A 13,529-nucleotide genomic window follows, 5' to 3' on the forward strand; every position below is an offset into this window, starting at 1 on the left:
TCGTTTTTGTCTTTTCCCCTCATTGAGCAGCTACGGTGCGATACGGCCAAAGTCTGGGTGAATCGGGTGAGTTTTGTTAGGTCGCGGTTTTAAACCACCGCTCGGTCTATAGTATAACATCTGAACTGCGATCCGTAACAATTGGTGTCGGGGAGTGAGATCGACCCGGAGCGCGCTTCACGCGCTCAAAATTATAAAGCGGACGAAATTTGTTTTGTTTTACAAAAGCCCGAATTTTGAAATCGCGCCATGGCTGCCCAAGGCGACGGGATGCCGGTGGGAGAGATAGACGGGGTAGAATCGACCCAGGACCCCAGGGAAGAAGTGGGAAAAATGGTGGAGGAGAGTAAAGAAGGTGTGGTTGCGGGAATATCAGGCGCGCAAAATGGCGCCTCGCACATGGCCACGGCGCCCACGCCCGCGACCGTGGCAGCGCCCCTGGTGGATTTGAACCTTTTTTTTGTACAAATGAAGGCCCTTATGGCCCAGAATAGTGAGCAAATGAGGGCTAATAGTGAGCGATTGGAAAACCAAATGGGGGTAATGAATAACCAAATGGGGGTAATGGGGAACCGGATGGATGCTCGGGGTGAGCAATTGGGGGTAATGAGGGACGAAGCGAGGGCTCGGACTGAGCAAATTGAAGCAACAACGAAAGAAATGAGGGCCGATATGGAGAAAAGGGAGCAGAGGGACAGAGACCGCAAGTTGGGCGAAAGGGTCCCAGGGGTGCACGAGGAGGTAACGCGAGTCGAAAAGCGCTGGGTGAGCGAAGCGGAGAAAAGCACGGGTACAATGACGGGGGTAGAAATCGCGACACGGGGTTTGGAAAAGCCGGCGACCGATGAAGTAGAGGGAATTTTATTAAAGCCAACGGTCGCCGAGGTTAATAAAGAAAAAGCAGTAGCGGGAATTAAAATTGAAGAGATGACGGAGGTAACCCGGGAATTGCAGGGAGAAATGGATTATGTACAAAGTCCCTGCTCACATCACGATGCTGTACTCGCTAACCCGAATGGAAGTTTGCAGGTTCGCGTGGAGAAAAGGATCCCCCAGGTGAGTCGTGCTGTATATTGTGCGGGTAGATTTTGCAGGAGGATGTTTAGCGACAAAAGAATTTTCGCGCGCTTGGGATCGAGGAAGCACCCGGGCGTTGGTGTAGGGTCCTGTGTGAGTGGAAATGGCACGCGTGTGAGGAAAAAGTGTGCGTCGGCGAGTGGGTGTGTTATAAAGTGTGGGAGTGAAACCGAGTGCGAGCGAGAATGCACGTCGGGGTGTACGGAGAGTGACACGAATAGTGAGTTGGTGATGGCGCAGGTGCGAGAGGGCACATCGGAGCGCGAGTGTGAAACCGAGTGCGAGCGAGAATGCACGTCGGGGTGTACGAAGTGTGACACGGAGAGTAAGGTGGTGGTGGAACGTGTGCGAGAAAGCACACCTGAATTGGTCATGGCGCGGGTGTGGGAGAGCCCATGTGAGCGCGTTAGTGGGTGGATGCAAGAGTGCACGCCCATGGTGAGTGTTACGGAGGACGTAACGGAGGAGAGGTGTGGACCAAAGTGTGCGCGAGAGGTGTGGTGTGTAACAGGGAGAGCGTTGGTGGAAGGTACGGACGGCGTTGGAACGCCAGGTTTTGTGAGGGTGAAAGGGGTAGCGTATGCTTGTAAGCATGCAAGTGAAGCGTCGACGGTGACCGGTTTAGTGGTTAGAGCGACGGATAGCCGATGCGAGCACTCGGTGCGAGCGGTGCTTGGTTGGGTGCGAGGCCCAGCGCGGATCGATGCTGCGTCGCTTCTCTTCGAAGCGTCGTTGCCGATTCGGGCTTGGCCCCGCCCCGCACGGTCGAGTCCGGGCTTTGCCGGCCGAGGCGACCGGTCCGGTTCAAGGGCGAGTGGGAGGAGGCGGAACGGTGCCCCCTCGTGGGGACGGGGTTCCGACCGGGGGAGATTGAGCCATCGGGCCCGGGACCGCAAGGTGCCGCGCCGAGATGGTGCGTGGAATCTCGGTCCAACCAAACCACCTCCCTTGAACCGAAAGCCGGACGGATTCAACCTGCAGGCAACCAAACCACCCGAATTCATTGCTCGGCTTTGCGAAGCCGAGTTTAATGATGTCATGGCGCACCGAGAGGATGTAATAAGTAGACGGACTGTGATGAGGATAGTAGTGATTCGATACGAAATTTATAATAGTGGGTAGAATTGGCAGTAAATGGAAAATTTTTGAATTGGTTGGAATTTGGACGAGCAAAATTGATAGAAAGACCCCCGATGTGGTGGGATGGCAAATCCACCATCCCTCACAGATGGGGCAAAGGAGCTATAGCTTATGGGGTGATGGCAGTGAAAACTAGCCCGGGTGGGTTAGGATATGGTGTGTAGGGATCTAGCGAAGAGGACAGTAGGTAACGTTAAGATTAGTTAGTGACTGATACCTGTAGTGGGGACGCAGGTAGATTAGTGTGGATTATAATGACGTGGGAGCGCAATAGTTTAAAGGGACGACTGGGAAGCGCAAGTTTCAGAGGGGAGGAGTTAGCTGAGATGATGCCGTGTGTGTGAGGATTGAACAGGTGTGATTGCACAGGTGTGCAACTGAACAGGTGTGTGGAGCAGTGTATGAGTGATGATGATGGTGAGGTGTATTGTGTTGACCAACTGGTCCAGGAAGAGGAGGAGGGTGCAGGTGGCACCAGGTGAGATTGCACAGGTGTGCAACGACAGGTGAATGGAGGACAGGTGTATGGAATAAATGGTATGGAGTATTGGAATGGATGGTCGTGGAGTGAGTATGGTGGAAATTGTGGAGTGGAGTGGATGGTGCGAAGGTGTGAATGGGGGAAGAGTGGACCCCCATCACGGATACCCGGGGCGGGTAGTGTAAGTGTTAGGTAGAGGGTACAGGTAAATTGTGGTTGGATATTGGCATCTGTGGGGCGGTTGGAAGAATGGTATGTGGATGGGTGCATTAGTGTTGTGGAAATGGCTGGGCGTGTAGCCTGTTAGTGTGTGTAGTTGGTATGGGCACTCCACCACTGTAAGGATGTCGGCCAGGTGAGGCCGCAGGTGGGCTCTGGGAGCCGGTAGTAGTTGTTGTGGATGGGGCCCGAGGATCCGGAGGACGGACCCGGGTAGCCCAGTGCCAGAGGGCACCATGGGGTGACAGAGCCAGGAGAGGGGCTGTCCCCAGTTAGTTAGGTTAGGGTGAGGAGCTAGGTAAGCTCGGGTGGCAACTACAGTGGTGGAGGTGTGCAGGTGGGTAGACCTGTTGGGAGAGCTACACGTCGCAGCCCAGAAATTGTGCGAGGGCACCGGGAGATGAATCGGGGGAGTGAGACCCCAAATTGAGAAGCACCACAGTTTGGTCAATGGGAATTTGGTTTTTAGAACCCATAGTGTAAGAGGGCCAATGGTTTGGCCGGAGAAAGACCCCGGGTAGTGTAAAGTGTGTTAAAGTCATTTAGAGGATAGTTAGGATGAAGGATCTCCTCGCACCATCTGCATCCACTCACCTGAGGTGACAGGTACTCCACACCATGCCATGGTTTGATTATTTTTTATGATGCAAATGTTTGGATTGTGAGACGCATCATGACGTGGGTGTGACATTGTGCTTTGATGTTCCATCTCTGCCTCCTTATGAGGATTGATGATGAATTTGGTGATGGCAAATTTTGAAGTAGAGGGATTGTGGAGACGAATTTGGTATAGGGGAAATATGGGGAAGACGTGACAGTAGTGACGAATTTGTAAATGTGTAGATTTTTTGTACATATGGGGTAAGGGCGCAAGGCTAGGTGACAGGGGGGTGACGTACGGTAGGGACGAGCTTTCTCACTTCGCTCTCCGTACGCACTTCGCCTTGCATTGCCTTATTGATGTGTACCCTTGAGACCTTACCCCTCGCTCATTTGTCTTGTCCCCCTTTTGTCTCCCACATGACCTGTGCGCCGTTGGGCGCCGAGGGGAGCGTGCGTGGGTCGGCCATTGTGCGCCCGAAATTCCCAGAACCAGCTGTCTGCATCGATGCACCACATTATGGACCACATGTCAGTGGCCGAGCACCACTTATGGACCCCATGGGTTGGGGCATGGCCCCTCTGCTGGAACCGGCCATGAGGGCCCGAAATCTTGCTGGCGGACCTTGGCCACAGGGCACCGATGCCCCACAGGTGAACCACACATAGTCGGCCCTGTGGGCCATAAATAAAGCCAATAAAAATGGACACATTGGGTGCAAGTTTAATACAAATAGGCCGCCAGTAAGCAAAGCAAAGAAAATGACAACATCTGGAAGAGAAATAATAATAGTCAGCAGAGGGAGCCGAAGAGCAAGAGACACCTGCAGGGTTTGGGTTTGTTGGATTTATTTTATTGATGAACAGTGGTGACTGCACCGATTGGTGCTTGGGTGTATATTGGTGCGTTTTTGGGTGTTTTTCATGGTGCGTCGATGCAGAGCAGACTGTCTCCCCCCAGAAAGAACAATTACAGGTCCTGGGTTAGTTTTGTAAATAAAAGCAGAGTCATTGTAAATAATGCTCCCCACCGTCAGTGTATAGTTTGAAGACCATTCCGCAATTCGGTTAACTGTGGGCGTAAGTCTGTTAGGCAGGGTGCAATGGAGCAGCGGGACACATTTATTTATGTTTAAACTGTCGCACTCAGGGTCAGGTTAAAAATAGAGGGAACTACACCTACGTGTCACACTAAATAAAAGTTGTAGGCCCGGGACGTGCCTAAGAGGAGGAGAGTGCAGTGTTGTGGATATGAGGACTGTAAATATATTTTTTATTGTGTGCTGTATGATTATTATTATTGTTGTTGTTGTTGTGCTGTGCCTCTTGCCTCCGGAGCTGTGTAAGACCAAAAGGGCGTCCCATAGTCCACAAGCATACACGTCAGCCAATCATAGGATATTCATGTTCGATAGTTATATCTTATTCTGTGTATTAGTGTAAGGCTGTGTCTTCCATTAATTGAAATACTCCATTGCACCAGTGAAAGAGAATAGACCCCCTTTCCTTCCCATCCCAAAAATCCCCATTTAATATTGCATCCCCGCTCGTCATTGCCGAGCACCAAATGACCTAATATTACCTCCCCTCCAATAACCGCCATTGACCATGGGCTTTGAGTCGGAGAAGAAAGGCGTGCTCCACCTCGTCATAGAGGGGAGGAGTGAGCCAGCCCCGAACAACCAACCAAGTACAAGGGGTTCGGCTTGGGAGGGCGGAGAGAGAACGCTCGGGGAGGTTCGCGAAGGTTCGAGGGTGTGGCCCTATATAACCCGCGGCCCCGACGCCCCCAGGAGAGTTGAGTTGAGTAAGGGATCCCTGAAAGAGCAGTTTCAGCCACCGCAGCTTCAGCCACAGCAGTTTCAGGCACCGCAGCTTCAGCCACAGCAGTTTCAGCCACCGCAGCTTCAGCGCCAGCAGCTTCGGGGCCTTGACGGCAGTTTCGAGCGGGGCCGCGAAGGAACGGCGGCTGCTAAACGCGCCAATCGAGAGAAGGCGGCGGCTGCTCATCCCCGTCCTGACCGTGCTGCGGTTCCAGCTGGACCTTCCTCCCCCTCCAGCCATCCACCTCCTGCAATATTCCTGCAATTCCCCGTGTGAGTCGTCTTTGTTTGTTCTGTCCTGGGTAGGTAATTAAGTCTGTATAAGCTAGTATTTTCCCTGTGTCTCTAAAAGCTTCTGTATATTATTTTCTTATCTTTCCTTCTCCTTGGTTATTTTGAGCCTGTAAATAGTAAATAAATTCAGTAGTATTTTCCAACCTTTTTGTCTTCGTTTTCCTCTTGCATTGCGTCGTTTTTGTCTTTTCCCCTCATTGAGCAGCTACGGTGCGATACGGCCAAAGTCTGGGTGAATCGGGTGAGTTTTGTTAGGTCGCGGTTTTAAACCACCGCTCGGTCTATAGTATAACATCTGAACCGCGATCCGTAACAATATATATATATATATATATTACACAGGGTGAACCAGAATATGGTTATTTTTAACACTCGTGTAAAGGTAATAAAAAGTTGTATTTCCAAACAAGATTTTACAAGAAAGTGAAGTACATAACATGTCATTTATTTGTGGAAAAGAACATCTAGGAGATGCGCACCATTTCGTCTGACACATTCCTCCAATCTTGGACGCCAATTATTCATGCCATTCTACAACATGACCACGTCAATATCATTGATTTCGCGTCTGATGGTTTCCTTAAGTTCATGAAGTTTGTGGACGGTTAACATACACTTTGTCCTTTAGATATGACCACAAGAAATAATCTCATGCAGTCAAATCAGCTGACCTCACTGGCCATGGAATATCGCCGTTTCTGGAAATTTTCTTTTCCTCCACAAACATTTATTTTTACCTTTTACTGACGTCATCTCCATTTCACACAAAAAATCTTCACAACAATATTACCTGAAACTAAAATAAAATCCTACCAGCATATTGTAACAACAAAGACAGAAGTGACGGATCTGTAACGATGCATTAAAGAGTTCATCTGACTATAATTCGCCAAATGTCCGTCCGTCTGTTTGTCCGTTCAAAGGTACCGCAAAAACGGCTGAACCGATCGCAACGATATTTTGGGTGGGTAATCCTGGGACCCCTGGAGTAAAATAGGCTGTATTGTTTTTCCAAGTTTTCCAATTTTCCAGCGTTTCCAAACACGATGGAATAATATTTACCGATATGAACAGTGATGTGGCTTTTGTTGAAATTCTACGTACCAGAAGAGAGTAGATCGACTCCTGACGAACTCTTCCTATATAAACGTGCGACTCTGAAGTAACACGGCAGCGTGTGCAAAGCGACTGAGAAACAGGTGTAGCGACCGCTTCCGTGTTACAGATTCGGCGCGCAGTCTTCACACAGAAACGTGCGACTGAGAAAGCTTTTAACTTCCCACTTCCGGTTTGCAGAATTCAATCTTTTTTTCAAAATGGACACCATGTACTGTTTAGATTTTGATGATATGCATGTGATATGATTCAATGGATGTTTACATGAATCATTTAAAATACAAAAGCCTTCAATTTCTGATATTTTGCCTTTTCATTTGGGCTTCCCAATTGAAGCCCCGCCCTATGGGCGGGTACCGTTGCTAGTAATTTAAATTAAACTTCATTGCTTTTTTGTCATTGAAAAAGTTCGCTATCCATTACTCCTGATAGCATTAGGGCAAAGGGGGGCATTACGCTCCAGGGGGCATTCGGCTCCACTACATTGTAAATGCATTATATTTTATTCATGATACACCAGCCATGTTCTCAAGTGACTCAAGAACCAATCAGAATGAGGTTTTTTTGTACAGAAAGTTATTATAAAATGCATTTACAATGTAGTGGAGCCTAATGCCCCCCTTTGCCCTACTCCTTATCTGGGCTATGGTGTACTCATGATAATTTAAATTGTTTAATTGGCCCACACGCCCGAACGTTGCAGCACGCATCCGAATTCCAAGTGCAGTCTAAAACCATGCCTGTCAGGACTAAAAAGATTTACAAATTTCATCCTAATCAGGGGTACTCAAATACAGTGCTGGAAACCTATCAAGCAGATGGACACGCTCGCCTTGTAGAGTGGAGTAATTGTTTAATAAACGAGAAGAAAAAGACATAAAATGTCATAGCTCCTCATGGTTTTAGTAATTTTTCTGTATGGAGTTAAAGGCCATCAGTCGGCCATCTTTGGGCGGATTACAAAACAAAATCTTCTCCATATGTATACTCTCATGTATTGTCTTTGTACCAAGTTTGAACAAAATAGGTCCATGCATGTCCGATAAATGGTTGGGGACACGTTTAAGTTACAAAATTGCCACCAGTCGGCCATCTTGGATCTGATCTCAAAAAAACATGATGTGCCTATGTACTCCATGATACATTATGTTTGTACCAAGTTTGAATAAGATCGGTAAATGCATGTTCAAGAAATGGTTGAGAACGTGTTCAACATCGGGGGGTTTTTTACAACTAATATAGCCGCCAGTCAGCCATGTTTGATTGCATCGCAAAACAAAATGGTGCGCATATGTACCCCCATCATTTGTTGCCTTTGTGCCAAGTATGAACTAAATCGTGCATACATCTCCGAGGTATCGTTGCGGACGCGCAGACGGATGGACGGACGAGACCCCGTTTCGAACCAAGTCCAATGGGAGTGAATAAAGGACAGACTTGACGAGAAAATGAAAACGCAACATATTGTCGCGACAGTGGCACCGAAATATTGGAGTATGTACCATGTGTAAATACGACAGTAAGAATATACTTGTTTCTGGTACACTGGAAGACAAAAGCTTCCATGAGGCTGACGTAACAGGGTCACTTCATCTTACGTACACTTGAAGCCAGCACGGGAAATTATGGTGATTCCCAGAATGTCCGGCATAACGACTTTGCAAAGGTTTCTGATTGGACAAATTAATCTTCGGAACTCATTGCAATGATAATGAAAGGGGGTGTTGGAGCCGGACAATTGGGAAAAAAAGAAGTTATGGATTATTGTCAACATTTTGACGGAGTTTTCAAGTAAATCGGATAACCGGAGCACATCCTGCATAGTATTCTTCTTCCTCTTCTTCTTTTGCGTCAAAGTTGCTGGTCTAACTTGAAAACTTGGCATGTAAAAAGACTGGCGATAGGCACCTATTACTACATCCATGCCATTATTATATTAACCCTCGCCAAGCCCACCTCTTTCTGCATTTCCAGTTTTTCCTTACAATTCTGAGATTGAGAGTTTGTGGCTGTATCCCTCTTGAACGATGCCATGCTTTATGTGATTGCATCAGATCTCAACAAACCTGTTCCTTTTCAGATGATGCGACAGGCTGAGCTTGTTCTGGTTCTTTTACTGTTTGGCGGGCCGATTCGTCCAAATGGCCAATGTGCTGTGGAAGCAAAAGACAAGTGGTATGACCCCACTGATATGCTGGAATACACTGGTGCAAATGATGGCATCGACGATTCATCTCAGCAGGCAAGTGTAGATTGCGGGAATGCCAACTCCGAAGCAAAATGGTTATTTAATTATGTTGTTTTTTTGTTTGTTTTTTTTCGATGCAAAATATCGGCTCGTGAAAATGACACTGAGACTGTAGGTCTTGTATGTTGAGGCAACAAGCAAATGGATGAAGATGCAGTCCTCTGAGGGGAGAGGGAAGGGGTTAATGGAAGAATCCATGTGACCTGGAGGCATGGAAGAACAAATACAGGAAGCTAAACAGGAGAGGTTGTATAAAACAGGGCCCATCAACCTGTCTGCGAAAAGAGCAGTAGACCCTTTGCTCTTTTGTGGAAGATTTGAAGGATGTTAACAGTGAGAGAAGTGATGGGACACCGCACCCAAACTCGAAATGAATTCTCCCAACCTGCTTGTGCATATTCATTCCCACTGAAAACCAACATTTGCTTTATGAAGAAGTGTTATTGTGACATTTTGGACAACACCTCACTAGCGGCTGTGATGTGTTATTACGTCGAGGGTCCTCTTGTCTACCATCATGACGGTGCACCTCGCCATACCACTGCATCTGTTCAAAATTGGTTTGAGAACAACAGTATTAGAGATCTGCAGTCACCAAATCATCGACAATAGCATTCTTTGTGCATTCGCGGCTGGTTTTTTGAATGATTTGCAACATGAACGATCGTGTGCAGAAGAAGAATGTGGGGAAAAGGACCAGCATTGTTTTTTGGTAGCCAATTGATTGTTGAATAAAAGCTCCTGACTGTGCATGCCATTGTTGTGATTATGCCAGACGGAGGACTCCATTTTGAAAAGTGAGTTGGCGGCGTGTGAAGAAGAAAAAGAGAAAGTGGCGGGTGAGGACGACTGTGCTGCAAGGGAAACGTCGCTTTCATCCGAGGTGAGTTGGAGCTTTGAGCAAAGCGGTGTTTTTTTGTTTGTTTGTTTGTTTGTTTTTTTGTATACCGAATCGAGGCTCGTGAAAGAGCTGACACATTGAACATGAAAACATGCACAGACACATAAAACATGCAATGAAGGGAGCGGGAAACAAGAGGGGGAGAGAGGGAAGCACACAAGCACAACAACAGAAGAGAACAAGGACGTCGGTAGATCTGTGGAAGGGGGAGGGCTGGGGGAGGAAGGAGGGGTACACGGTATAAAGCATCAAAGCGAATGAACACTTCTAATGTTCAAAAGCTTGAGCTTGAATAATGGATGGAATTAAAAGCTTGAGCTGGATGGGAAAGTAGTTGTCGTAAATCTTTACCTTCTTACACGTCAAAGGTTGTCGTAAAAATCAAAATGTATTTCATCCCGGGTTATTCCAACGACTACCTTGCGAGAGGAGTGGAGAAGTTATCCGAGTAATTAATCAGCTGCAAAATTGGTCAGAGGGTATTGGTGTTTGCCTTTGAGGTGTTTGGTTCTGGGTTCAATTGTTCCCAGCAGGGTTGACTCGATTAAAAAGTAGCTCATGCAATCGTACCGTTAAATTGTAAATCCAACTTCGGCGACACTTTCAATGCATTTACTGGGGCAGACAGACGTTTTTTGGTCCAAGTCTTTCACAAACTGGTTGGCCAGGCCTGATTACCAACCGGACGTGTCTTGGGCAGGAATTTGTAATTTGTTTTGGGTGCCGGCGATAACTCACCGACAGTACTCTTTGTGAAAGACACTGCCATGGAATTTTTTAACTTCCACAGCTATTGATAGCAGACAAGACACGGCCGGCCTTCCTCCATTCAGGGACGGCACACTTTGTGATGCGACTCCCTGTGCGCAAAAACACCAATCTGACGCTTTATAGTTGGGTCAGGAATGGGACCGAGACTAGAAGGCTCAAAGGTAAGTACGCTACTTCTGCACCGTGTCTGACTCTTAATGGTCATGCAATTTTACTACACCATCATGGAATGTCATGATGGTGTAGTAAATTCCGGCTTCCGGCTTCCGGTCCGCTCGAGCAAGGAGGCTTGCTTCGATCTCTCCACAGCATCGAAGTCCTTTCCAAGGGTGTGGTGCTGACCAGGCCGCCGTGGTGTTCGCATTACAGCCCGACCAAATATCGGCGCTTCGTGGCTGCTTTCCGCCGCCGAAATCCAGCGCGGCTTGGGCGATTCTGCCCCTGTTTGGAGAACACCCAGCGAGGCCTTCATCGGGGCCGAGCGAGCAAGGCTTCCGCTGCCGAAATCCAGCGTGGCTTGGGCGATTTTGCTCCTCTTTGGAGAACACCCAGAGAGGCCTTCATCGGGGCCAAGCGAGCAAGGGCGTGTCGGGACCTGGTTCGCACCATTGACCGAGTGGTTCGCCCCAACCGGAGCTGTTTTCGGATGACGTGCTGATGTCCTTGGACTTCGCGCCAGGCTCTGGGCCGACCAGGCCGACGTGCATCAAAGTCCTTTCCAAGGGTGTGGTGCTGACCGGGCCACCGTGGTTCTGACCGGGCAAATGTGGTGTGGTGCTGACCGGGCTGACGTGGTGTAGTGCTGACCGGGCCGCCGTGGTGTGGTGCTGATCGGGCCGACTTGGTGTGGTGCTGACCGGGCGTCGTGGTGTGTTGCTGACCGGGCCGCCGTGGTGTGGTGCTGACCGGGCCACCATGGTGTGGTGCTGACCGGACCGCCGTGGCGTGGTGCTGACGGGGCCCCCGCAGCTGTGATGCCCCCCCACCCCCCCAGAATTTCCATGTTTTAAACGTTTCCCAGTGTATACCATGGATTAGAATAGGTACACCGTATCCCTGCGTGTCGTAAGAGACGACTAAGAGGGTTGGCGTCAGGAAGGGCATCCGGCCATAAAAACATTGCCTCAAAAAGAGAACCATGACAATTACAACTACATATGGGCAGGGTACAGCCCGAAGTGGAGATCGGTTTCTGAGGTTTGGGACATGGAATGTAGGGACAATGACAGGGAGATCAGGAGAAGTGTTGGAAGTATTGGTCAGAAGAAGAGTGGACATATGTTGTATGCAAGAGACGAGATGGAAGGGAAGTGGTGTGAGAATGGTGAAGGGTAGGCAGGGACAGAAATACAAGTTTGTGTGGCAAGGGTGCCTGATGGTGTTGGTGTCCTGTTTTCTGAGGAGTTTGTAGACAGTGTGGTTAGTTTGACTAGAGTGAGTGATAGGTTGATGATGGTGAAAATGATGATTGGAAAGCTCTTGGTGAACGTCATCTCGGGATATGCTCCGCAGGTTGGTCGGAGCGACGAAGAGAAGGACAAGTTCTGGTGTGCGATAGAGAAGCTGATGGAAAACGTGAAAGATGAGGAAGTTGTTGTGGTAGGAGGAGACCTAAATGGACATGTGGGAAGGAGGGTGGATGGTTTTGAGGGAGTTCATGGGGGTTACAGATATGGTGTGAGAAATGAAGAAGGTGAAAAGATTTTGGAGTTTGCTGATGGAGCTGATTTGTTGATTTGTAATACTCAGTTCCAGAAAGAGGATAATAAGCTTGTTACATACACGTCGGGTGGGTCGACGACAACCGTTGACTACCTGATGGTGCGTAGGAGAGATAGGGGGCACCTCCAGGACACAAAGGTGATCCCGGGGGAGGAGGCTGTTTCACATCACCACTTGGTTGTCTGCGACATAAGGGTGAAAGGTGCGAGGAGAGCTCGGCGGGTGAAGTACCAACCGAGAATGAAGGTGTGGAGGTCGAAAGAGGTGACAGTAAGGGAGGCATTAAAAGAGAGGCTGAGTAGGGTAGAGGATGATGTGGTTGAGCTTGAAAGTGGTTGGATGTCAATGAAAGCTAGTCTGTTGGGAGCCGTTGGTGAGGTATGTGGATGGACAAAAGGATCACCGAGGCACTCGGAAACATGGTGGTGGGATGATGAAGTTGGAAAGAGGATTGACGAGAAGAGGAAGAAGTTCAAGGAGTGGCAGAACGCGAAGGGTACGGGAGCAGAAACAGCAGAGCATGAAAGTTATAAGGCAGCCAAGAAGGCTGCAAAGAAAGAGGTAGCAAAGGCGCAGGAGGCATGCAGGAAAATGTTCGGAGAACGCTTGGATTCGGAAGAGGGTCAGAGAGCAGTATTCAGGATTGCAAAGCAGATAGCGAAAGAGAGGTGTGAAGTAATGGGGGTGAGTTGCTTGAAGGATGAAGTGGGACGAATCGTTGTGGACCCAGATGGAATTAAAGGAAGATGGAAAAGATATATGGAAATGCTGTTGAATACAGAGAATGAATGGGATGGCAACATAGAGAGTAACCCAGTTTTAGGACCGGCAGAGAAGATAACTGAGAAGGAAGTTGAGGAAGCGATAAAAGCAATAAAACCACCGTTTAGTGGCCGATAAAAGTGGCCGATAAAAGCAATGAAGAGTAGAAAAGCGGGAGGGCCGACGGGAGTTGTGGGTGATATGTTGAAGGCAGCAGGAAGTTGTGGTGTGAAGAGAATGACAGAGATCTGTAATCTGGCGGTGAAAGAAGGCCGCATTCCAGTGGATTGGGAACTGAGTACCCTTGTCCCTCTATACAAGGGGAAAGGTGACCCTCTAGAGCAGGGTCGGCAACCTTTTTGACATGAAGTGTCA

At 48.5% G+C, this 13,529-nt stretch overlaps 1 protein-coding gene across 11 annotated transcripts in view; it reads left to right on the plus strand.

The window, feature by feature from the left end:
• The window catches only part of LOC137417668 (chloride channel CLIC-like protein 1), a 58,102-nt gene that overhangs the window by 1,917 nt on the left and 42,656 nt on the right, over positions 1-13,529 (plus strand). For 9 of the 11 annotated variants that reach the window (XM_078772486.1, XM_068103560.2, XM_068103563.2 and 6 more), the window contains exons 2-3: positions 8,831-8,992; positions 9,774-9,881. In XM_078772486.1, coding sequence (XP_078628612.1) covers positions 8,831-8,992; positions 9,774-9,881 — 270 coding nt within the window. Of the gene's footprint in view, positions 1-4,060; positions 4,172-8,830; positions 8,993-9,773; positions 9,882-13,529 lie in introns of those variants that run through there. The other 2 variants (XM_078772448.1, XM_078772461.1) reach the window with 2 other exon arrangements.

This window comes from Myxine glutinosa, chromosome 1 (assembly GCF_964187855.1).
Source record: "Myxine glutinosa chromosome 1, kmMyxGlut1.1, whole genome shotgun sequence".
In the NCBI taxonomy this organism is placed as follows: domain Eukaryota; kingdom Metazoa; phylum Chordata; class Myxini; order Myxiniformes; family Myxinidae; genus Myxine; species Myxine glutinosa.